At 33.6% G+C, this 25,483-nt stretch overlaps 2 protein-coding genes across 2 annotated transcripts; one reads left to right on the top strand and one right to left on the bottom strand.

Moving 5' to 3' along the window:
• Positions 1 to 12,213: 12,213 nt before the first annotated feature.
• LOC105762856 (probable receptor-like serine/threonine-protein kinase At4g34500) lies at positions 12,214 to 15,453 on the top strand. The gene is made up of 7 exons (XM_012580795.2): positions 12,214 to 12,933; positions 13,380 to 13,484; positions 13,575 to 13,697; positions 14,093 to 14,263; positions 14,361 to 14,490; positions 14,563 to 14,772; positions 15,105 to 15,453. The coding sequence occupies exons 1-7, from the start codon at positions 12,398 to 12,400 to the stop codon at positions 15,210 to 15,212; spliced, it is 1,383 nt and encodes a 460-aa protein (XP_012436249.1). The 5' UTR covers positions 12,214 to 12,397; the 3' UTR covers positions 15,213 to 15,453.
• Positions 15,454 to 17,653: 2,200 nt separating this feature from the next.
• LOC105762851 (coatomer subunit gamma) lies at positions 17,654 to 23,830 on the bottom strand. Its single transcript, XM_012580790.2, has 19 exons — positions 23,643 to 23,830; positions 23,060 to 23,157; positions 22,917 to 22,967; positions 22,633 to 22,746; positions 22,329 to 22,529; positions 22,126 to 22,227; positions 21,603 to 21,710; positions 21,288 to 21,521; positions 20,752 to 21,002; positions 20,484 to 20,655; positions 20,215 to 20,370; positions 20,084 to 20,134; positions 19,754 to 19,882; positions 19,475 to 19,672; positions 19,253 to 19,384; positions 18,991 to 19,164; positions 18,485 to 18,724; positions 18,159 to 18,353; positions 17,654 to 17,962 (listed from the first exon to the last, which is right to left on the bottom strand). The coding sequence occupies exons 1-18, from the start codon at positions 23,686 to 23,688 to the stop codon at positions 18,159 to 18,161; spliced, it is 2,652 nt and encodes an 883-aa protein (XP_012436244.1). The 5' UTR covers positions 23,689 to 23,830; the 3' UTR covers positions 17,654 to 17,962.
• Between the last annotated feature and the right edge of the window lie 1,653 nt (positions 23,831 to 25,483).

The raw sequence follows: 25,483 nt of genomic DNA, 5'->3' as shown, positions 1-25,483 counted from the left end.
ATAACTCACCTGTTGGCATTGCTTCCTTCTTCTTCGAACCAATCCACCAATCCCACTCACTCACAACCTACACCACACCTCACCAACCAAGTCCTGGTTACTCCATCTCTCACTCTTGCTTCTACTGAAGGTATATTTTCTACACCTATATCTTTTCATTCACCCTATTGGATAGTTGATACTGGTGCTACTGACCATATCACACACACATTAACCTCTTTTGCATCCTACACTAAAATAAAACCTATCTATATTACATTACCTAATGGTATTAAAGTCACTGCTCGTTTCTCTGGCACTGTTATATTTTCTGTACATCTTTACCTTACCAATGTTCTATACATTCCTGAATTTGCCTTTAACATGTTATCTATCACTAAACTTACATCCACCTTATCTTGTTCTTTTGTGTTTCACAAATCTTCTTGTGAAATACAGGCTCTCCCCTCTATGAAGATGATTGGTACAGCTAGAGTGATGTCTGGTCTTTATTTGTTTGACTGCCTTATTGCTTCTTTTTCAGTGTCAACCCCTACTGCATTACAAGTTTCTTCATCATCCACATTGTGGCATCATCGACTTAACCATCTTTCAAATTCAAAGCTCAAGTTGCTGCCATCATCTATTCCCAACTTGTCTTTTTCGAGTGATTCTCCTTGTAAAACTTGCCATTTGGCAAAGCAAAAGAAACTTTCTTTTCCTGTAAGCCATTCACTATCAAATAATTTTTTTGATTTGATTCATGTTGATATTTGGGGGCCTAATGTTGTTGTTTCCATTACTGGTTACGTTATTTTTTAACAATTGTGGATGATTTTAGTCGTTTTACTTGGGTTATCCTTATGAAAACAAAATCTGAAGCTCGTGTTCATCTTCAAAATTTTTGTCTCTTGGTTGACACACAATTTGGTTGTAAAATCAAGACTATTCGAAGTGATAATGGTCCTGAGCTTAATATCCCACCTTTTTATGCTTCTCGTGGTATCATTCATCAAAACTCTTGTGTTGAAACTTCACAGCAAAATGGTTTAGTGGAGCGTAAACATCAACATATCCTTAATGTGTCTCGTGCCTTGTTGTTTCATTCCAAATTACCTGAGCTTTTCTGGGGTCATGCCATTTTACACTCTGTATTTCTTATTAACCGTACACCAACACCATTATTTAACAATCTTACCCCTTTTGAAAAACTAAATTCTACTCCACCAGATTTTCAAGCCTTAAAAGTTTTTGGTTGCCTAAGCTTTGCCACCACCTTACAATCCAATAGACATAAATTTGATCCTCGTGACAGAGAATGTATTTTCCTTGGTTACCCACCTAATGTCAAAGGCTATATTTTGTTTGATCTTGCTTCTCATGACATTTTCATCTCTCGAAATGTCATGTTTCATGAAACCACCTTTCCAACTGTCACACCTTCCTTTGATACTATCCCAAATATTACTTTTGATCCTTCACTGTCTTATGATACTGATATACCATCTCCTGAACCTATTCCCTCACCTCAATCTGACTTTTCAACTCAATCCTCTCGGCCATCTCGCACTCGAAAACCACCATCTTACCTCCAGGACTATCAATGCCATTTATGTCCACCAAGCCAATCTCACTCCACTCTTTATCCATTAACTAATTATCTTACCTATGCCAACCTCTCCACTTCTCATTTACATTTTACCTTAGCCATTACTGCAGCTATTAAACCTCAAAATTTTAATCAAGCCAACAAACAGTCCCAATGGAGAGAAGCAATGCAGGCTGAATTTTTAGCTCTTGAACAAAATAACACTTGGGTTCTTGTTGATTTACCACCTGGGAAACAAGCCATTGGTTGCAAATGGGTGTACCGTATTAAGCACAAAGCAGACGGTTCTATTGAGCGATATAAGGCTCGTTTGGTTGCTAAGGGTTACACGCAAACTGAAGGTATTGACTACTTTGACACTTTTTCTCCTGTAGCAAAGATTACAACTGTCAGATTGTTACTGGCTATGGCTGCTTCAAAGAAATGGTTTCTCCAGGAGTTAGTTGTTAATAATGCCTTCTTACATGGAGATCTTGATGAGGAATTTTATATGTTGCCTCCTCCTGGATTTGATTTGGGTATGAATAAGGTTTGCAAACTTCAAAAGTCACTTTATGGACTTAAATAGGCTAGTAGGCAATGGTTTTCAAAGCTTACATCAGCTTTGTTATCTATTGGATATGTGCAATCCATGGCTGATTATTCTTTGTTTGTGAAAAAGGAAGCTACTTCATTTACTGCTTTGTTAATCTATGTTGATGACGTGATTCTAACTGGTGACAACATGGATAAGATTAACAAAGTCAAAGCCTTCTTGGATACCTCATTTCGGATCAAAGACCTTGGAGATTTAAAGTATTTTTTGGGTTTAGAGGTAGCTCGAAGTTCATCTGGTATTCATTTGTCCCAAAGAAAAAATGTCTTGGACATTCTTTCTGATTTTGGTTTCTTAGAGTGCAAACCTGCTAAAACACCTATTGCAACCAAACTGTCAAAGGATGCTTCTCATGAATATCTTTTTGATGTTACTGCATATAGACAACTTGTTGGCCGATTGATTTATTTGCGCCTTTTTCATACGATATATCATTTGCAGACAATAATCGAGTCAAGATTTGGATAAACCTACACTCTCACACTTGCAGACAGCTCATAGAGTGCTTCGATATTTGAAAGGATCTCCTGGATCTGGTTTGTTCTTTTCTAGTTCAACAATTCAACCAGTTCTTAAAGCCTTTAGTGATTCAGATTGGGCGGGTTGTCCGGATACGCGACGGTCAATCACTGGATATTGTATGTTCTATGGTGACTCATTGATTAGCTGGAAGGCAAAGAAACAAACTACTATTTCTCGTTCTTCCACAGAAGCGGAGTATAGAGCACTTGCATCCACAACATGTGAAATCCAGTGGCTACATTTTTTGCTGACTGACCTTCATCAGCCTGTTTCTCATCCAACTTCATTGTATTGTGATAATGCTTCTGCTTTACAATTGGCTGCGAATCCTGTTTTTCATGAGAGGACAAAACATATAGAGATAGATTGTCACCTCATTAGAGAAAAGACTACTCAGGGTGTTATCAAATTGCTTCCTTGTTCATCCAAAGATCAACTTGCAGATATCTTTACCAAGGCCCTTGCTGCAGTTCCTTTTGAGGCAAATTTGGTCAAGCTGGGAATGAAGAATATCCACTCTCCAAATTGAGGGGCGATTAGCTAATTAAGTTATAAGTTTGTTAGTTAATCTAGTCATTATCTAGTCGTAATTTTCTCATTAGCTTAGTTAGTGCTTACTTCATGTATATAAGCATTTTCCTATTCGTAAATAATAAGGAAAATCATTTTCATATTTTCCACGTTTTCTACACTAAGTAAAAAAATTGAAAAATAAAAAATCTGTTAATTGAATTCACGATTAATTGGACAATTTTTATTCACAAGTAAAAAAAATCCACGATTAATTGAATAGAATCTTATTTAATTTATAATTAATTTTAATTTGTTATGATGTAAAATTACATATTTCATATTTAGAATAGTGAGAAAATACTATGTAAAAATTATTTCTCAAAATATATTATTCATTATTGATTATATACTTGAAGAATAAATTGATTTAGAAATATTTATAAAAGATTTAAATTTTACTAAAAAATCATAAAATAAAGTTTATTTTATTAAAATAAATTTAAAAATTAATATGAAAAATTGAAAATCAAACTGAAGTTAAAAAATAAAAGAAAACTCCAGTGAGCTGAACTCAACTCTGGTAAACTACTATTTACAAGAGAATTTAATCTCCTTTTATGTATTAAAATCTCAATCGAAAAAACATAAATTAAGGGATAGTTGTTTGAAAAAATATGGTTTATCATTTGATAAATAATTTTCGAATTAATAGCTATAATTTTGGAATAATTGAAAATGGACCACTTGTAACAATAATATTACAACAAAAGGTTAAGCGATTTTATTGTCTTAAATGAAAAGAAAAGCATAATTTTATCACCGGCATGCGACACGTGATAATCATGAATTATAATTATTATTTTATGTTCTCATTATTTCATGACTAAAATTTTCAAAATTTATTCGACGCATATTTGAGATTCATTCTTAAAATTTAAATTTAATATTAATTTTATAATTTAAAAATATTGATTTGGGGTAATTGTATACAATTAAATTTGTTGATACATGCTATCAACGGAGACAGAGAAGGGGAAAAGGGGTGATGGTATCGAGGAAGGCCGGTTCATCCATTCTAAGGTTAAGAGTCAGAAAAGTAGAGGGGCTCAAGCAGTGGCGAATCCAAGAATACGATTTAGGGGGCAGGGGCAAAGTTAAAATTTTTTTGGGAGGGGCAAAATTAAATTATATATTTTTATGACAGTAAAAATGTAATTTCGTCATTTTAATAACCTATATATTTATAATTTTTAGAGGATTAAATCAAATTCTTATCATTTTGGGGGGCCAAAATGTAATTTTACTATTACTAATTTAAAATTTTATAAATTATAAATAGCCTAAATAAAAAATATTTCATTCTAGGGGGATCTGGGCCCCTGCTACCCCCTTTAGATCCGCCTCTGGACCCAAGTAAAGCTAGTAGAGGGTTTAGTGTATTAGGGTTTTTGAGAGTGGAGAAAAATCCTCCTACAATGTTGAAACCTTTGGATATTTATAGGTAAGTGGCGGTTCCTACCCAACTATGCCACTCAATGGGCCTTAGGTGGTCCAATGAAGGGTCCAACTGGATCCAAATTGAGGTAGGGATATAACAATAGCTCCCCCTAGTCGAGAGGTAGGTTATAAAGTAACTGTACCTCGAGATCATCTATAGGCTGCACCCTGTTGATGGTAGTTGTAGCAATTAAAGTAATGAGACGAAGGGTACAATTATATACTCGATGACATGGGAATATACGATGCCTTGTGAGGCTATTTGAAATTCATGCGCACCCTTTTTAATAATGAGCTTTCGGATGATAATTCTATTGATAGTTGACTTGTAGAAATTTTGTTTTGTGATTTAGCGGGTGGTATGCCCATTGGCTCGACAATTTGAAAATGTATAATGTATACTTGAGTGATGTAATTGTCAATTGGAGGAACCAGAGTTATGCAGTGGAGATGTGTTGTATGTATATTGCGGACACGATTATTGAAAATATAAAATATATGAAGTTCAAGCCATTCATTGGCAATATAAAATGTGAGAGATGCAACCCATTCATTGGTTATATGAAACGCAAGAAATGCACACCATCCGTTGGCAATATAAAGCATAAGAAATGTGCACCGTTGCATAAGAAATGCACAATGCTCATTAAACCACGAGCGGGAGGATTATTCGTTATCATAAATAATGGTAGCGAATGTAGCTTTTGGCTTGAGTTTTTGACGAGAAATATTGGATAAGTGCTTATGGAAGGTGGTATTATAATGTTGACATGAAAATAATTGTTGATCTAGAGAAATAAAGTGTGTGTGCTTGTAGTTATAAAATTTATTAGTTAACTTAACTCTAATCTTTATGAATATGATGTGCATTACCTCTATTGAGAGCTTGAACGGTTCATAGAGGGGCCCGAATGTTGAAGATATGTCTCACTTCGTTGAGAGCCTGAATGGTTCACAGAGGGACTCGAGTGTTGAAGATATACCTCACCTCGATCGAGAGCGCAAAAGGTTCACGGATGCCTCATCTTTGCCAAGAGCCCAAAGGGTTCACGGAGGGGCCTGAATGCCTACTCTTGACGCATAGAGGGAGGCTTACGGAATGAACCACAAGTCAGTTGCACTACCGTGGCTCTTGCAGCTTCAAATTACGTAGAAAGTAAGGCCCTACCGCATCGAACCACAACCATCAATCAAGTATACTCGATTGGATTTACATGATAAAAATCATGTTGAATCACTACCGTTGGCCAAACCAACCCGAATTTAGGTGATGAAAATCATGTCGAATCATAGCCGTCAACCAAGTCTACTCGGCTTGGACTTATGTGACGAAAACCATGTTGAATCACTATTGTCGGCCCAGCCAGCCTAGATTTATGTGATGAATGTAGAATCATAAGTACAACACGTAGAATTTATAGATATGACATAAATATTAACAGTGGGTGAGATTCCCTCTCTAACAATATACACTATAGGAACATACATATATGTAAAGGGGTATAACCACCCATGGGAACCCCTCGTGGGTTCTCTTGCCCAAACTCATATAGACATGCACGTACAGGCAAGTATAGATAAGCATACCGAATATTTACCGTCCGTGGGGTGTAACCATCTAAGGATGGGAATGGAGACCTATGGTGGTAGCTGCCCATGGTGTGTACGCACTCATGTGAGCTTTATGAAATAGAAAGGTACAACAATAATTTTGGATGATTACAACAAAGGTTAGTCGGCAAGGTGCAGCTGCGGAGCACAACCCATCATTCTTTGGGTCAAATGTGCAAATACTCCCCCCTTTATACGATTAAAAAGGATGTGAGGATCCATTTTAAAGACATTAGCAACCATCTCAAACCTCTTAATTCATAACTGATAACACCTCACGTCCAATTCGTATTAATGTAACAAGCACATGCAAACACAATGAGTCACATTGCTACCCCTTCAAAAATAATAAATGAAATGCACATTTTAATATTTCAAAATAATATTTTTAATATTCTAAAATCGATTCCAATGAATTTTTTTTGTTGAATAAATTCAAAAGAAAATTAAGCCAAATTTATGGGCAGATTTTATGCTGATCATCAATTTGGTCAACGATTAAGAAAAGAATTAGCAATTTCATCAAAATAATTACTATATGTGTTTCTATTACCCCCATTAAACATTGAGATCATGAACCAAAAGTCTTGCTTGTAACAGTAGTAATAGTAAGGCAATTTCATCAAAACTCTTTTCTCGATTTTTTTTTATAGACATTTTCACAAACATTTTACAAGCAATGCCGAAAAGAAGTGTTAAATGCCCCCACGCGTACACGAATATCACTGGAACAGGAGAGCAGGGAAACCCTGTAATTAGGGGTAGATTGCATTTAGGTCCCTCTACTGAAGAAATGGACAAATTAGCCCTTATATATTTTGAAACGTGCAAATTAGCTCCTTCGTAATTTTTTTTCTGTTAAATGATGATGTGGATATGCTGAAATTTTTTTATGGATAAACTATAAAAATGGTCACCCAACTATGCCTTTTGTTCTATTTTGGTCACTCAACTATTAAGTTTTTTCGATTTAGTCACTAAAATTTCCGAAATTAAATATTTCAAGCTCCTTTAGCTTATGTGGCCTTTTTTTTATTGGTGTAGCACCAAAATTAGCCCTTTAATGTTTATATACTCTATCAATATGATCTTAAATATAAAAAATTCAACAAATTTAGCCCTTAGTGTTTACAAAATTTGTCATTTTAGTTCTAATTCTAAAAATTTATTAAATTTGACCTCAATTTACAAAATCTATCAATTTAGTCCTAACTCTAAAAACTAAAAGATATTTTTAAAAAATCATTTTAGCTCTTTATAATCATCAACTAATCCATGTGAGATATTATAAGAAAAAGAGTACACTCTTTCAAGCCACTTGCAAAATAACTCTAAAATTTAGGATAAAACACAAAAAAAATTTAAGATCCAAAAGAAAATAAAGGCATTAAAAACGTTATTTGTTTGGGTAGTAATGCAACCAATTATTCCAAATAAGTTCCAAATCAATTGGTTCGGTCCAGTGTGAAGTCTAAATTATAGTAAAAGAAATTGTTGCAAGTGGCTTAAAAGAGGGTATTCTTTTTCTTATTTTAATATCTCACATAGATTATTCGATGGGTTATAAAGGGCTAACAATGATTTTTTAAAATATTTTTTAAATTTTAGAGTTAGGACTAAATTGAGATATTTTGTAAATATTGAGGGTTGAACTTATTGAATTTTTAGGATTAGAGCTAAAATGAAAATTTTCGTAAACATTAAACTCTAAATTTATTGAATTTTTATATTTAGGATCAAATTGATAGAATGTATAAATATTAGAAGGCTAATTTTGTTACTAGACCAAAAAAAAAAGCCTACACGTAACTAAAATATTTAATTTTGAAAAGTTAAGTGACTAAATTGAAAAATTAATAGTTAGATGACCAAAATAGAACGAAATGCATATTTAGGTGACCATTATAATAGTTTACCCATAAAAAATAATTTCAGCATGTCCATGTCATCATTTAATAGAAAGAAATTTAAGTGGAGAAACTAATTTACATATTTTAAAATGTAAAAAAAAATCATTTACTCATTTTTCAGCATGTCCATGTCCCTAAATATAATGGCTTCACTTTATGAAAACAGAGAGCCTAACCTTCATTAAATAGCACTTTGTTCCATTCTTACTCTTTTTGAACCATCCACGTTCAAAGGAGGCCAACATTTTGTACTTTTTTTTTCTCAATGGCGGCAAGTGCAGTTCTTAGATCATTCCCTATTCTGATATCATTTCTTATGCTTTTAGATCAATTTGCGTTATCCCAAGTGGAAAACCAGTCATCTTCAATGGTATTTATAATCCATTTTCTCTAATCATAAAACGAAACTGATCAGTATACTTTCCTAATAAAGCTGGAAAATTTCACTAATCAAATGTTTTAAATAAAAACTTAAATAAATCATCAAATCATCAATTATGTAAAATTGACAGAATAAGAATGGAATAAAATTAAGGATAAACTACAAAAATAGTCACTTTTGTTTGTCTCAAGTTACATTTTAGTCACTTATCTTTGAAATGTTACGTTTTAGTCACTTATGTTATTATTTTGTTACAAAGTGATCACTCTTCCGTTAAGTTCTGTTATCTTCCTAACGGTAATCCTACGTGGCAGTTCAACTAGATTTAAAATGTCAACTTAAATTTCCTAATAGAATGAGGATAAATTTTTAATTAAATAAATTTAATTAATTAAAAATTTTAAACCCTAAATCTTAATTAAAAAATAGTTCATCTCCTTTTTTTTAGTTTTTTTTTCAGTTGACTAATAAAACAGTCATGTCTTTGAGCAGGCCTCAGTAATCATCAATAGCTTGACTCCATATATTTAAGAACATAAAGCTTCTACCTTTTTTCTGTCACATAAAAAAGATAAAAGGAAAAAGAAGGAAAACCCCACACCAAATTTCTCTGCATTTTTTTTTTTTTTTTTGCTTCCACTTTACCCCATTGAAGTAGACATGTTGGCGACCTTATGGATGGAGGAGCTTTCACCAACCAAGAGTAAATAGCTCTACCAAACAGCAGCAACAACAACAGTACCACCAGTTGAAGCTTTGTATGCCTGCGCCAAAGCTAAAAGCTAAGAGCTTTTGGATTTCAAAATCTTTTAGAAGCTTGTGTTACAAAGCTATAGAGTCCAATGTGTGTTGCTCACAGAGGTTAGAGTATAGTGGTATGATAGTAAATCACTCTGTGTTTTGTTCTTCACCTGGTCCTTTTGAAGAACAACAAACTGAAATGGAGGGTTTGGTTGAGAAAGAAGGACTCTTTAAAGAGAAAAATGAAAGTTGTAGTGAGAATGGGGTTCAAATGGGAACATTTGCCGAGTTGCTTGAAGACAAGGGTAGGGAAAGTAGTTCAAGTTCTGATTTTTTAACATCTGAAACAACCGGTCATGGGGAGGAACACAGTCACAGTAGTTCCGAGGAAGGGTATGCTGAAAAAGAAAACTTAAAAAAAAGGGAGATGAATGGTTTTTAACTAAGATTTAGGGTTTAAAATTTTTATTTAATTAAAAATCTATTCTTATCCCATTAGGAAATTTAAATTGGTACTTAAAATCTAATTGACCACGCATAGGATTACCGTTAGGAGATAATGAATTTAACTAAGAGTGATCACTTCAGAACAAAATAATAACATAAGTGACTAAAACGTAACATTTCAAACATAAGTGACTAAAATGTAACTTGAGGTAAACAAAAGTGACTATTTTTGTAGTTTACCCTAAAATTAAATAAGAAATTGTAAATAAAAGAATAAAGTGAACACCATCACCAGTAAATAGATCAGAGTTCCGTCATCGGCGTTCAGTCTATGTTCATCGTATCATTGTTAACACACGTTATAAATAAAGATAGAGAAGGAAAGGGGTGGTGTCGAGGAAGGCTGATTTACCCAGTTTAGGCCAAAAGCTGAAAAAGTAGAAATGCTCAAACAGAGCTAGTTGAGAGTTTAGTGTATTAGAACTTTTGAGGGTGGAGAAGAATCCTTTACACTATTGATACATTGAGGTATTTATAGGTAAATGTGGGTTTTTACTCAATTATGTCACTCAGTGGGTCTTAAGTGATTCAATGAAAAATTCAACTAGATCTAAATTGAGGTAGGGATATAACAAAAATTATTTTAGTCCAATTTAATATTAGATTTGAAATTAGCTTTGCTGATTTAATTTTATGCATGTTTGAAAATATCCATCAACGAGATCTTTGTTTGATGGTAGGTATGAGGTTTTGAAAATTTTAAGATTTTAAGTTTGAATGTTATATTATCTAAGTTCCCAGTTCTTAATTTAGATTGAGGTTCAACTCTCACTATGTGTGGGTCTTACCTAAATTTATTATGATGTAGGTTCGAAACAGAAGCGTAGTCAGGGGGTTGGCAAGGGCTTCTATCCCCTTAAAATGGAAAACTTTTTATTCAAGTCTTTTTAAAAATTTAAATTAATAAATGCAAAATTGCATTGTGGCCCCTCCTAAAAATGAAAAAAATTGATTTAATTTTTTAAAAATTATAAAGATATAGGGTATTAAAATCGTGAAATTGTATATTTACTATCATAAAAATTACAATTTAATTTCTTCCCTAAAATAAATTTCTGAATTTACTCCTAGTTCGGATATATATTTATTATCTGTTTGTTTATCTGTATTGTAATGATTGAATCTAGTTGATTTAGAATAATTTTAGTAGCAGTTATATGGAGTGTTTATTATAATTACAATTTCATTTGTGGATTGTAATTATGCAAACATATTATAAGTATATCTAACTATTTTTATGCTAAATTAATATGTAATAAGTAGGCATATCTAGATGATGCTGCATAGGTAATCTATTAGGTAGCAAGTTTACGTTAAGACATTCACTTTCTATCTGGTCAAGTGTTTAAACAAATGGTTATTGTTCAAATCTCCAAAGAATTTTGGTCGGCTTATTTGTGATTTACGTAAAACCCTAATTGGCCATTCTAATTTAGTTTGATTTTTTAAGAGATTTTATTTTATTTTTCAAAAGACATTCTAAATACATTGTTGAAAGGTAATGATACTTTAAATAACAAGCTAATTTTAAAAATTTTATATTAAAATCAAGTGAGAAATTAATTAAATATTTAAAAGAATAAGTGTAATAAGTTGAAATCCTATTATCATTTTAAAAATTAAATCCTGTTTTTGCTTAAATTATGCCATTAATTCTTGTATTTTAATTTAATTAATTTTAATTCATGTACTTTTGAATTTCGGTTCAAACAAGAGTAAATAAATTTCTTTGATTGAATTTAATTATTGGTCTTGTACCATACATATAGTTATAGATTTAATCCACATTCTCCAGTTAGATCATTCTTAGACTCTATACTTTTAAAATTTTGAAATTTCAGTCTTGACGAAATGACACACGTTAATTCATTAACTGAATTTTTAGTGAGTACACATACAATAATATGTTTGTCATATCGATTTTGGAAATAATAAAACTTAACTTAATAAATTTAACAAGTATCTTTGTCAAGACTTAAATTTTAAAATTTAAAAGTACAAAAATTAAGAATAACCAAATTAAAAGAACACGGATTAAATCCATAACTTTTTGTAAAGTACAGAGACTAATAGTAAAATTTAACCTATTATTTTACTAAGAAAATATGAAAAAATAAAAATACACTTGTATTAATATTTACTACTTTATAAAAATAAAAATATAATAATAATAATTTTAATTCTGGAACTTTAGGCGTTCGATGCCATTTCCAGTCAATTAGAAGTAAATAGATAGAAAGTCTACAGTGGCATTACCGTAATAAACCCGCATACGCAAACCCAATTTGGTTACACCTCAACATCTCTCATGTCTACTTCACTCTTTCCCTTTTTCTTTTGTTTTTCTTTTTATCCGTTGAAGCTTGAAAACTCCTCTGTGTGTGTGTGTGTGTGTGTGTTTTTTTTCCTTTCATTTCTCTTTAAAGCACAAAAACCCCTTAGTTCCCTAACTTTTCCCTTCTATCTGATCTCTATTTCTGCAAACATTTCCTTCAACTTTCCCGAGAAAATTCTATCCCTCGCCGGAACCAATGCCAGTCACCGGCGAAACCGATGATGGCAACAATAACCACTCTATATCTCACATTCTTTCATACAAAACGCCCCTGTTCAACCTTAAGCTCTACTTAGTAATCTCAATCTTCCTGGCCTTTTTTCTTCTTCTATTCTCTTTTACGATCTTCCTCTGTTGCCGTTTAAACAGAAATGCCCGGAAACGGAAAGTGAAGCATAGCTCAGGTCTGATTCCGTTGGTCTCCAAAGAGATTGTGGAGATCAAGGCGTTGGATCAACATGCCGATTGCTTTAGAGACGAGGGCAAGATCGGAATCCTGGTTCCCAAGAAGAGTAACGAAGGTGTCGTCGACGATGCCTCCGGAGCTAGTGACGTGTCAGGGGATGCTCAGAATATCGGGTGGGGTCGATGGTATAGCATGAGGGAGCTGGAGATGGCGACTCGTGGATTCGCCGAAGAGAATGTGATCGGTGAAGGTGGTTACGGTATCGTTTTCAAAGGCATTTTGCAAGATGGTTCGGTCGTTGCTGTAAAAAATCTGCTTAATAACAAGTACGTAAAAAGAGCTTCCTTAAGTTATTCTTCCCTCTGTTTGTTTCTGGGGAAAAGACAAAAGCAGTTTCCTGGAAAACTCATTATCTTGTTTATTCTTTTTTTATTTAGTTTTTTTAAATTTTTTTATACCTTCTAGATCCAAGACAGACTGTTAAAAGATCATGCTTCTGATTTTTTAAATTGCTGTTTTGACTTTAATCTACCTCTTTCAATCTACTTTTTAAAATTGTTAAGTAAAATTAACTACATCTCTTTGTTGCGTGGCGCAGTATTAGGAAAAGTAAAAAAAGAAATGGCTACTTTGTTCTTTATTGCTTTAAAATAAAATAATCAAACTGTTTTTTCGCTTTCTTTGCTTTTACTTTGCCTCTCATTTCTTTTAATGTTGACTAGGAAACGGTAAATAATATAAGATTTGTTTATCGCTGTTGCATTGTTAACAGGGGCCAAGCAGAAAAGGAGTTCACCGTAGAAGTTGAAGCCATTGGCAAAGTGAGGCATAAGAACTTGGTAGGATTAGTTGGGTACTGCGCTGAAGGTGCTCGAAGGTAAATTTTTTATATGCAAATTGACATAGACAAACCTTTGTATCTTTAAGTGAAAATGAACTGAAAAATACTAAATTACTATTTCTTCAGGATGCTTGTGTATGAATACGTCGACAATGGGAACTTGGAGCAGTGGTTACATGGCGATGTAGGTCCTGTTAGTCCGCTTACCTGGGATATAAGAATGAAGATTGCGATAGGAACGGCAAAAGGGTTCGGAGTTACCTCCTTTTTTTTACCTTGCCCAGGCTCATGAAACATTATTTATATTGCATCTGCCTGGAAAAATAAAAACTCTTACATGCGCAGTTGGATATCATCTTATGTGGCATTACTCGCGTCCTTTGTGTCTGCTTAGAAATCTTTTTATGCTTAGTATCATATTGATTGAGAAGAAAAAGAAGCTAAAAGTTGAAAAATTAATAATACATGTATCGGCTTAAGAGCAGGATAGGTTTCATCAAAACCTCCTATGCCCTGATTTTGTATCTTCATATTGTAAACTTTCATTAGTCTCTAATCTCAAAGTGGCATCTAGCTTTTGTCGTACTTGCATCCTTTTTCAGGTTTACCCTCCACTAATTATTATGTTATTACTTACTTTGCAGGTTAGCCTATTTACATGAAGGGCTGGAACCTAAAGTTGTCCATCGGGATGTAAAATCGAGTAATATTCTTCTTGACAAAAAGTGGAACCCAAAAGTATCAGATTTTGGACTAGCCAAGCTCTTAGGATCTGAAGCTAGCTATGTGACGACTCGTGTTATGGGAACATTCGGGTTTGTTCTCTTTTTGTCTATATTTTTGCAGATGGGAACATATTCATACCCTACTCCATTGGTTCTTATTGTGTTGTATATTGGGTTTTCTTTGCAGTTATGTATCTCCGGAATATGCAAGCACAGGTATGCTTAACGAGGGAAGTGATGTCTATAGTTTTGGAGTTCTACTCATGGAGATAATTACAGGGAGAAGCCCAATTGATTATTCTAGGCCACCTGGAGAGGTAAGAGTGTTTCTCCTGCAATAATACCACTAAAACACCGCAATAACACCATCTTTGTCTGATGTATTTCAGATGAACTTAGTTGATTGGTTCAAAGGTATGGTAGCGAGTCGTCATGGAGAAGAGATTGTGGACCCATTGATTGAAGTTCAACCCTCACCTAGAGCTTTGAAACGAGCATTGCTTGTTTGTCTCCGCTGTATAGATATGGATGCCAATAAGCGCCCAAAAATGGGGCAGATTGTTCATATGCTTGAGGCAGATGATTTTCCTTTCCGCACTGTAAGTCCTGTCGCATGCTTTCTTCACAACCTTGTATAATTCATCCCTGAGTACTGAAATTCTGAAAACATACTGAGTCCTTAATATATGATACCTTTTTATTACACTGAGTGAATGATTTCATGCTGAATTTTATGCACACCGAGCATTTAGGGACATCAGGTGTGCCAGTGGCCAACAGTTGCTGATGGCTGACATGTTTATAAAAACCTTTAAACAGGCTGATGTAGTAATCTAATTGTCTATTACCTTTGGACATGAGATCCCGGTTTGTTTTCCCCTGCTTTCAGCTGTTTTTAGTTAGTTACCTGTTCCTTTTATTTTGTCTGCAGGAGCACCGACAGGCACGGGAGAGAGATACTGTTCCACCCTCTGTGCCGAAAGCTGGTCATCCGAAGCGTTTCGACAATGTTGACATAGAGAAATCAAGATGGAGATAAGTTATTGTTTGTTAAAAGGCATTACGATTGATGGTTCCTGAGGTCAGCTTATGTTGTAGAATAAGTTTTATATGAAAAGATCTTACACACCTGGGATGTGCATACGCATATACATATATATAATCTTTCTTACATTGTTGTTGATACACTGCAGCGTTTTAGAAGTCAAGGAGCCTTGTAAATATGTAGTTGCCATTTTTAATATTTGATATTATAGATTATACCAGTCTGTTTAAGTGCATCGATCCTCTCCATTCCTACATGGATGAAAAGCATGATATTGTCTCTGTCACAAAAAAAAAAAAGCCTGATATCTTAGGTTAAGGGGGTGTTCAAAATTGGTATCAGAAGTTAGAACATTATATTATATAAAATTGAATTTTATGTTGATTTTATTAAAAAAAAGAGTTAGATTTAAGATAGTTAGTCTGATATGAGTCAGTTTTGAAGAAATTTAAAATATAGCCATGTGAAAATGAGGTTGAGATGGTTGGGTCGTGTTACATCATTTTTGGATAAACAGTCATTGTTGAGTATGATGTGAAGGAACCGAAAACATGTTGAATCAAAGACACAAGCGAATGCTTATTGCCGAAGGCCTGCCGGCCGTCTGATTTATTTATTAAAATTATAAATAACTTCAAAATAAGGATTTTGAAATTTTAATTTAAATGCACTTTAGGTATGATCTCATCACCCCTTTAAAATTTAAAATACAATAATAAATTTGAAATTCTGGACTTACGAAATTGGCTCATATAATTAACCTCCTCGTTCATTCAATGTTAAAAAGATCTTCTATTTATTTTTGAATCCTCCAATTTCTTGAATTAAATTGATGAACCAAGCTTGCCGCTTATAGGTAAATGACAAGGGTGAATGGACTACCCCCAAATTACATTTCAGTCCCTTTAAATATCAAATTATAAATTTATATATGATAAAGTTGCTCCTTGACCCCTAAAATAAAAAAAGAAATTATTTAGTTCTTTTTGAAAATGATGAAATCATAAATTAATATATGATAAAATTATATTTTGACCTTTAGAATAGTCTTCAGACTTTCTGATTAATTCAATTTGAATTTTGATTAATCCAAACTTTTTACCAAATATTTTTCTTCACTATTCTCGAACTCAATATTTGAGAAGTGGACCCCAAACTAAAACTATGAACACAAGGTAACCGATAGATCTCTAGGTTTTTCAATTTTGCTTCTCTTCTAGTTGGCCACCACCTCAAAATTATAGATCTCATATTATAATTGCTTTGATTAGCAACAAGTACAATCACTACTTAAATATAGAATTTAAAACTTAGAAAATTTTAAATTATTTTTAAGTACAAAAAAATTGCACAAAATAAATCTTTCTATAAAAGAGTTTCTCTTAAGGTGTTTATGCGTCTGGAATGGCCAGCCAACCTCTATATTTATGAAGAAAACATATTGAAGAGTTTAAGATTAATTCGAGATTTAAAAATAATGAAAACACAAGAATCCTTGTACAAGTAGTACACTAATCAGCTACTGAGGGGCTAAGAAACCCCTTAGCCGACTTTGCCTTGGTCGAATAGGGCTGGCTTGGCGACAAGCTATTGCCTGTGAGCCTTGGACCTTAAATATTTGACATTGTAAAACTTCATCAATTCAGCTCCTTAGTTAACGAAAGCCATTGTGGAACTTGCTTATTTGTTAGATTTTTATAAGATTAAAAATTAGTAAAAGTGAATGGATTTCAAACTAAAAAGAAAAATAATGAATTTTTTAAAAAAAAGGCAAAACGAACCCAAAATAAAAAGGTCTTGAACTTTCATCCAATCCAATTATTCACAATGATTTTGGATTTCTTTTCGTACAATTTATTTTAAAGTTGGTGAAAATAATTATGTAGTAAATTTAGAAAAGTTAAACATAAAAGCCAAATATGGTTGTGCTTTAAATGATAAATTAGAGTCAACTTAATAATTTAATTATTAAGTTTGAATTTCATTATATGCATTTATTTTCTGAATTTTATATAAGATACAAATACCTAAAATATTTATTATTTTGTTAAAATAATAATCAAATAATTTAATAAGGTGAAACCCAATTCAAAAGTGACACCTAGTCAAAATCTTGATACATAGATATATTTTAGAATACAAATAAAAGTAAAATTTTGAATAGCACAATATATAAAAATAAAAAACTATATTAGTTAATAAATTTTGAAGTAATTTATTATGAATTAACTGAAAGTTATAAATAATTTATAAACAACCCCTTCTAGGTTGTGATAATATCTAACACGTATAACAGCTATCGCCTAGAAAGTAGAAACCGCAACTCTTGCAAAATCGTTTTCAATAATCAATTTCACCCCCATATAATTTCCTGTATTCACTTATCATCCCAAGGAATCGATTAGAAGCAGAATTTTAACAGGTCACAACTAGCATTAGAAAAAATGTCGGTTCTTTTATAAACTAGTCTTTAAAAAAATAAAAAAATAAAATAACGCCGACTTTTTTTGAAATCACATTTTCCAATGAATACTCCCGGGTGATTTCAAATTTACCGAACGTTCCTTAAAACAAGACCAAAAAGAAAAAAAGCCGCACTTCAAAATTCATGACATAGAATTATGATGTATCCTATTCTTAATCCCATATAAGAAAATCTATACCTAAAAAATAGAACAGTAAAATCCTTCCCATGAGCGTCACTCGCATCATAGAGTATTAATGCAAGATTGACATATAGCGACCTGGTAAATGCAAGTGAAAACCAAGATTAAGAAGCAATCAATCCTTCCTACTAGCTTATATTTTTCATTTTTAACGTGTTGTGTAGCCATAAGCCTCCCGTGTCTCATATAAAGCCACAAATAGTATAAAAGCCGGACTATATGCAAAAAAAATTAATTAAAAAAAGTACAAACAAACAAAAAATGGACAACCTACCTAGCCGCTAGCTACAATCTCATGAATGGCATCACTAACAGCTTCGTCCTCAGATCTAACAGCAAGCTTCATAGCTACATCCTTTGGACCGTCAATTCCAAATTGCAATCGCACTAGCACCTTCACATTCCCTATGTATACTCCTGATAGTAGACATGTGTGTGACCTTGAATTGCTCGGTACAACCTCCGTCCCCTAGACTCCCCACACCAACAAGAAAATCATAAAATTAGAGCGGAAACTTGACTGTGCAATGTAAGGTAATCAAGGTAAAACACACTGCATATCCTTCAACAGCATATAGCAGAAAAACACAGTGCAGTTACCTCACAGGGTTGCATGCCAAGAAGATTTATGACGGCATTAACAGCTTCAGCCAGGTTTTCCCTTGGGCCAAGGTCGTATTCATCTACACGCTCACAGTCTGGACCCATGCTTTCCCATGCATTCCTGAAATTTGAGACACCCACTTTCAACATGTAATCAGCGGCAACAACTTCAAGCTCCTCTAGTTGGTACTCATCCTCTACTCCATCATCCTCAGCCTCACCAGTACTTGGATCAACCTAGAAGAATATCAGTGCGAGCATGACACATGGAAAACAAACTCCTTCAATTCATGCCAAAAGGCTATATAGATAGATATATGCACAGAAGGTTTCTTCACAGATGTGTGATCATTCAGAACCACTTTAAATGTGTAGGCTTCACAAAATGGGTTGTCATTCAGAACAAATTCAAAGCTGATGCATGGCCACGAAACAATCCAAATAAAGGAACATTATTGAAGGCCATAAATTCTGCCAAAGCCAGAAAGGGAAAGAAGTCATACCTCTTTTACAATGAACCTCAGCATATTTGAGAATTTTCCAACAGCTGGGACCCCCTCTGGCTTCTCAAATGCCACAAAAGTCTGTCCAGGTGAATCATATGGAAGTGATCTTAAAGGCTTTGAAGCTACTTCAGCAAATTCCTCAGCCTCTGAAGCATCCACAATAACAGTGACCTGGAAACGAGCAGATTAAGATCTCAACATAGAGTCTATCATAGGTTTTGAGTAATTTATAGATGCTTTGTGTAATTTGATCATTTACATTCTCCAATAATTGCTCTGGAATAGTATTGGTGCAGTTGTACTGAAACACAACATGGCCATCAAAAATATGTTTGACAACATTAACTGCATATTCTGTTTCTGCTTCTGTCAGCTCCACAGGTGCAGAGGACTGGCCAATAAGAATTAGAAACAATGTAAGTTTAAAATAATGCCTAAAACACTATACACATGGAACACAAGTCAAAGTCAAATGAAGTACCTTGAAAAGTTTGCCAAAGTTTGCGAACTCGGGAATTGATGAAAGAAGCTTCTCATAAGCATCAATAGTTGAGGGGGGGCCAGGAGGAGGACCACCAAGACCAGTTGGCTTTTTACCAGGAGCTTTCTTCTCAGCAAGTGGCTGAATCTTGACCTCCTTTGGTACAGAATTAATGTCAAAAGACTCTTCAGATGGCTCCTACACCCAAACAACCAAATTAAAAACACGTGAGATGATCAGAAAAGAAGAAATAAGTGTAACAGAAATTTAGAAACTTACATAATTTTTTAGACTTCTCTCGAGGTTCACTAGAGGGATATCTAGGGAGCCAAAGAGAAACTCCTTCATATCTTCAACCGCACCATCGGCGCCAAGTGTATTAAGATATAGTGTAGCCCTGTCACGAACCTATAGAAAAAGTTTAAAATGCTCAGATTGTTTGAATATGAAGGAAAAGGCATCAAATTTGACTTCCTAAAGCTGGAATTAAGCATGCATCAATAACAAAGGCAAGGAAAATAATGCATGCATCCGCATATACTAAATCTGTCCAAATACAAACAAAAACTACAAGTGAAAACAGTAAAAAAAGGGGATTATTAGACTCACCTCATCATCAGTGTCAAAGAGACATCGTCTTAAGAGAATAAATATGCGAGGCTGCAAAAGAATGCATGGCCAATAAGTCACAGGTTAAGTTTACTACAGAAATGCAAAAGAGAAAAATTAAGATTTCACACCTTCAATGAATCAACCATAGCACCAAATTTTGCAAGGGTGCTGACTGCACCAGCCCGGACAGTAGCATTCTCAAGATGTACGCGGTTATAAATATATCGTATATATTTACTTGGATCTGAGGTTTTTGGGCCTTCAATCCCCAGAAAATGAAGTATCTATGATACAGTGTTGAGAAAATTTTAATATAAGTCATAGATGGGAGAAAATGGGAACAAAAAGCATAAAGAGCATGACAGAGATAATGAAAAGTAATAGATGAAAATGCTACCTGTGTGGAAAGATATGTGAATTCACAATCTTCAATGAACTCACACAAATGGAGCAATCCACTCTCCTTTGCTTCAGGTATATCTCTGATGAGAATCACAATTGAATCTACAATGGCCTTTTTATACTCAAACCCACCTTCTTCCCTAAGAATATTGCTTAAGAAGTTCATCCTGAAGACAAATGAGGATAAAGAGAACTCAAGGCACTAGAAAAGAAATATCTAGTAAAGCCTACTGACCAATAATACAGAGCCAAGTATCCCTTACAAAGATCTGTGCTTCAATGGGAACTTTAAGCATAATGATCTTATGGCTTCAATGACAACAATTTTGAACTCATCAGCAATATCCGACATAAAGGTAGTTATCTGCTTCATTAGGCGATCCACACTAGACTCATTTCCAGTTTTGAGAAGGGTAGTGATTGCAAGTGTGGCAATGCTTCTATTTTGGTCAGAAATTAAACTCTCCATGTCAATATTGCAGTTAGTGACAGCAATGGGATGAGTCATTGCAACCTGAAGAAATTTAGTCACATAGTCAGAAATCAAAATGCACACAAAATGCATGCACTCGACCTAGAAAGAAACAACAATCATTTATGATCGAAACGTGTGTATATGCTTTATAGACAATATAGCAACAAATTTCCAACAGGCTCCATAAGTGCGTTGAACTTCTGAAATTTGCAGAAGAAACCATCTCAGCCCCTTCACTAGAGTGTTCGGTTTGCATTTTCGTAGAACCAACAACATAGATGTCTGTATAATAGCATAACATAATACTAAGGAAAATAAATCAACCTTGTTCAAAGTACGAACTGCAGCAAATCTCAGCACTGGCTTAGTAGAGCTCAAAAAGAGCTGAAGAACTGTAATTGCTGGTGTCAGTTCTCGGCTTGTCACACCATTGAGCTCTGTGATTGCTCTAGCAGCCTCAAAAATTACCATCTCAGCCTTATGGCGCAGGCAACCCTCAAGGAAGTCATAGAAAGGACGATCCCCTGTTTGAGTGTTACTAGCTGACTCACGAATAACCTGCAGTTTCACCAATTACTTCATAATGTTTATGAACAAAAAGCTTGGAACAATGACAGATATATTAAAGAAGGTGAGTACCTGACTAGTATAACGTATCAACAAGCATTGAGCTAAAGGTGAGCGGACACTTCCCCTAGTCAAACTGCTAACCAGCTTATTAACAGCTAGTCGATCGTTTTGTCGTATCTGCAAGTATGAAATCACATACATTCATCACAGATGTGAATCGATTTCACAGAGTGAGAGTTCAATTTAATTATCACCATCCCCCAAATCCAACCATGCATATAAACATACAAGAAAGGATGCAAAAGTACCTTGGTTCTACTGCATCAGAATACTTTTATTACAAACAGTTTTTCTACCACTTGCAGCAGAAACCTATAAATACTGTTCTAACTTGGATAATGATCCAAGCATGCAATGTCTTAAAATCCCGTAAAAACAAAATCAACAAGACTGCTAAAATCAATCAGAAGATAGAGAAACTGTGACCACAAACTATTTTCAAGGAAGACTCTTATCAGACAACCAGTTGGGCCTGAATCTACCAAACTGGTTTCCATAAGCAAATAATTTCCAACCAAGACATGTAACATACCTGGTGGAGCAATGCCAGAGCATGAAACTGCACAAGGGCTGCCCTTGATTGAACAGCTTCTTGAACCTCATTACTCCATCGTTTCACAATCTCAGGATTTGTCTGGAAAAATATTTATGGTATGTTAACAAGTCATCAGAGATTTGATGACTAATCTAAAAACTATATGAAAACAATACAAAATCCTAAGAAAAGAGTAGCACCTGAAGCAAGTGTATACCACTGACTAAGGCTGCACTTGCAACAACAGGATTTTTGTCAACGATTGCTTGTTTCAAGTATCGCTCAATCTGGGTTAGAAGAGTCCCATCTGTTATCTGGCAAAGCACACGAATAGCATTTGCTCGATACATATCAGTCTTGCTAGTCATGTCCTTCATAAGAGAGCTTGTGACAATAATAACCTATACTCAACAGGAACAATAATTAATTAGTATGTAAATTTGCATGAATACGTGCACAATCAAAACTTTATTCAAGAAACATGGAAATTCAAAAGATATATACCTCATCTGCTGATGGAGATAGCTCCTTTATTATCACGTAGACCATTCTCCTCAAACCTAAATCTCTCGATTGGAAGAGCTTTGTCACAGCAAAGAAAACTTCTGTAGCTTCTACCTGTTCAAATAACAGGAGAAAATAGTCATTACTCATTCACAATGGAAAATTTCATGACAATGAAGCAGTTCCTTCAACATACAAACTTACTACGGTAGAAATCCATACAACAGGGTCAAATGTTTGTAAACTAAAATTTTAATCTTTCTGGCACAATTAAAAAGACAGACCTTAGTAAATGTTTCTCCTTGATTCAACAAATAGAGAAGCTTTGTGATAACCTACATAGAAACATCTAGAAAGATTCAGTCACTATAAAATGCAAAAACAAGCACACCAAATAGAATAAGAAGATGGATAAAAATGCAGTAACCTGAGAGCATCTTCGAGGATCAAGCTGAGGATCATTGAAAACCCTAGCTTCTTGAAGAACCGCACCCTTCTCAATCCCCAAAAACGGAGAGTAGTCCACTGTTCATAAAACAAAATTACAAAATTAACAATAAAATACTTATCAGATCACCTAAAATGCCATGAGAACTCAAGAACCATACAAACAGAACTCTAGATAATAGATAAAAACCGTGAGATCCACATCAAATCAACAAAACGTAAACGCATCAATTGAAATTAACAAGCTACAATGCCCTTTCTGGAATTCAAATCTAGTGGAGCAAGAGTATAGATCAGATCAACTAGAACTTAACCAAATTCAGCTAAAACTATAGCGTAACTCCTGGAAATTAGATAAATTACGCAATGCATCTTTAAATCAATCGAAAAGAATCAAAACCGTACAGATCTAGAAGCTAAAAACTGCCAAATCTAGTATTTGCATTAATTAAACACGAAGCGGACAATCATTTCCAAATTAGCAGAGAGAGAAAATAAATGAATGAATGGGAAAAAAAATAAAGGAGTGAAGAGGAATCGAAGAAGAAGAAATTTGAACTTACCTTCATCGTCGTGATCGTCGTCTTTCTTCAGAAAAGGCTGCGCCATAGTTAATTGAAAATTTGAATCTTTGAGATCTACAGCGAGTGATATAGTTTCTCCTCTTATATATCTGAAGGGGTGAATATCTCCCTCCTCTCGCTCACTTCTGTGCTGTGGTTTTTTTAACGCATTGGTACTTTTCAAGAGTACTTAAGAAATGTTAGGAAAGGGGTGGAGATCTGGTGGATCTGGTAATATTTACACAATTACTGTTGATTTCTTTTACTAATAGAACTATGCCACGTCAATGAAAGTAATTTAATTACGAAGTAACTTTTTTTACAATAAAAACAATATTACTTGGGTGCGATTGAAAAAGAAAATTAATTTTTTTAACATAGAATTGCTTGTAATTATATAAATACAAAAAGTCTTTTGTATTATTTGGGAGAATAGAATCGAATACAAGCACTAGACACAAATCGTAAACTCTTTAATTTGATACATTTAAAGTTTTATATTGTGGTTGAAAGGACATTTGTTGTTCTAAAAATAAATTTTCTCATATAAACATATAACATTAGTATAATATAAAAATGGTTGGATTGTATTAGTATGTTACTTATTTCATAATTTCATTCGTTGGTTGAATTTAGATGATACATACTTTGAAAAGTATATAAAAAATCTTAATAATATTAGTGATAAATATTCGATGATAATGATAAGGATAATATGTTAAATATTAAAAGGTAATAACTCAAGAAATGTTAAAACAATTAGATAAAATGCATATGATGTTTATTTTTCTTGTTATTTTTATTAGTAATCGTATTATCGACTATTTTTTGGACTAATATATTACATATGATTATTTGATTTTAATTTTTGTTACTCGTTTAGAAATTTTGTATCACATTGATAATTTTATAGTAATTAATATTTATTATGTAACTGGGTAATTATGGTTTGTACTACTAAACATGACACAGGGAATTACTATATAATTACACTTTATCAGCCAAACACATCCAATTACCTTGCAACATCAAAACTGACCTTAAAATATTAGTACTTTAAAATATATTATTCCAAAATGTTAGTGTATCATGTGTTTGTGTTTTTGGTTTAGAGACCACTCTCCAAGCATTTGTGAGTTTGAAAATAACAAAAAAATATTTGGTAGAAAGCTTGGATTAGTCAGAGATTAAAATCAGATTGATCGAAAAGCTCAGGGACATCCCAGGAGGATCCATACGACATAACTTATCTCTCTTAGCATTGGACATATTTGTACATAAATGTTTTGATTAACTTGATTTATTGTAATAGATATAACGAGAAATTCCTATTTATTAAAATTTTTAGAATTCTATTGCACAAATATTTTATATATTTTGAAAATCAAATCTAACACTAGTATGTTGAGCAATAAGTTGTACAATCAATTTATCAAACATAACCATGAATATTCTCTATAGCCATGTCATTGTCACCTGAATGTCATTTATATCCTTCTCGTCCTTAAAAACGTGTCAAATAATGCAGGCAATATTTCCACCATACAATACTGCTTACCGTAAGGTGTTGTCAAGGTGAAACCGAGTCAAAGTATTATCATGTTATCACTTAGAGTCCATTAATGGATGTCAGAGGTATTGTTTATGGACCTTCTCTCATTCAATCATCTAAAAACATACAAGGTTTTAAATTCCAATTTCATGGATTAATGATTATATATGCAGATAAGATCAAGTGACATTATTTCCTAATTTATATGACATGCTTCATCATAATGCATGACATGTTTATCGATTTTATCAACATTCAATTGAACGTAATATACTAATTATCTAATCCA

The sequence above is a fragment of the Gossypium raimondii genome, chromosome 12 (genome assembly GCF_025698545.1).
Source record: "Gossypium raimondii isolate GPD5lz chromosome 12, ASM2569854v1, whole genome shotgun sequence".
Classification (NCBI taxonomy): Eukaryota; Viridiplantae; Streptophyta; class Magnoliopsida; order Malvales; family Malvaceae; genus Gossypium; species Gossypium raimondii.
The sequence above is the reverse complement of the archived record's forward strand: the minus strand, read 5'-3'. Positions and strand labels throughout refer to the sequence as shown.

Excerpts from the sequence above, each read along its gene's own strand:
- LOC105762856 (XM_012580795.2), top strand. The coding sequence starts at position 12,398 with ATGCCAGTCACCGGCGAAACCGATGATGGCAACAATAACCACTCTATA. Across the intron at positions 12,934-13,379 it reads AAAAATCTGCTTAATAACAA|GGGCCAAGCAGAAAAGGAGT; the intron begins GTACGTAAAAAG and ends CATTGTTAACAG. Across the intron at positions 13,485-13,574 it reads TGCGCTGAAGGTGCTCGAAG|GATGCTTGTGTATGAATACG; the intron begins GTAAATTTTTTA and ends CTATTTCTTCAG.
- LOC105762851 (XM_012580790.2), bottom strand. The coding sequence starts at position 23,688 with ATGGCGCAGCCTTTTCTGAAGAAAGACGACGATCACGACGATGAAG. Across the intron at positions 23,158-23,642 it reads CGACGATCACGACGATGAAG|TGGACTACTCTCCGTTTTTG; the intron begins GTAAGTTCAAAT and ends TTTTATGAACAG. Across the intron at positions 22,530-22,632 it reads TATCTCCATCAGCAGATGAG|GTTATTATTGTCACAAGCTC; the intron begins GTATATATCTTT and ends TGTTGAGTATAG.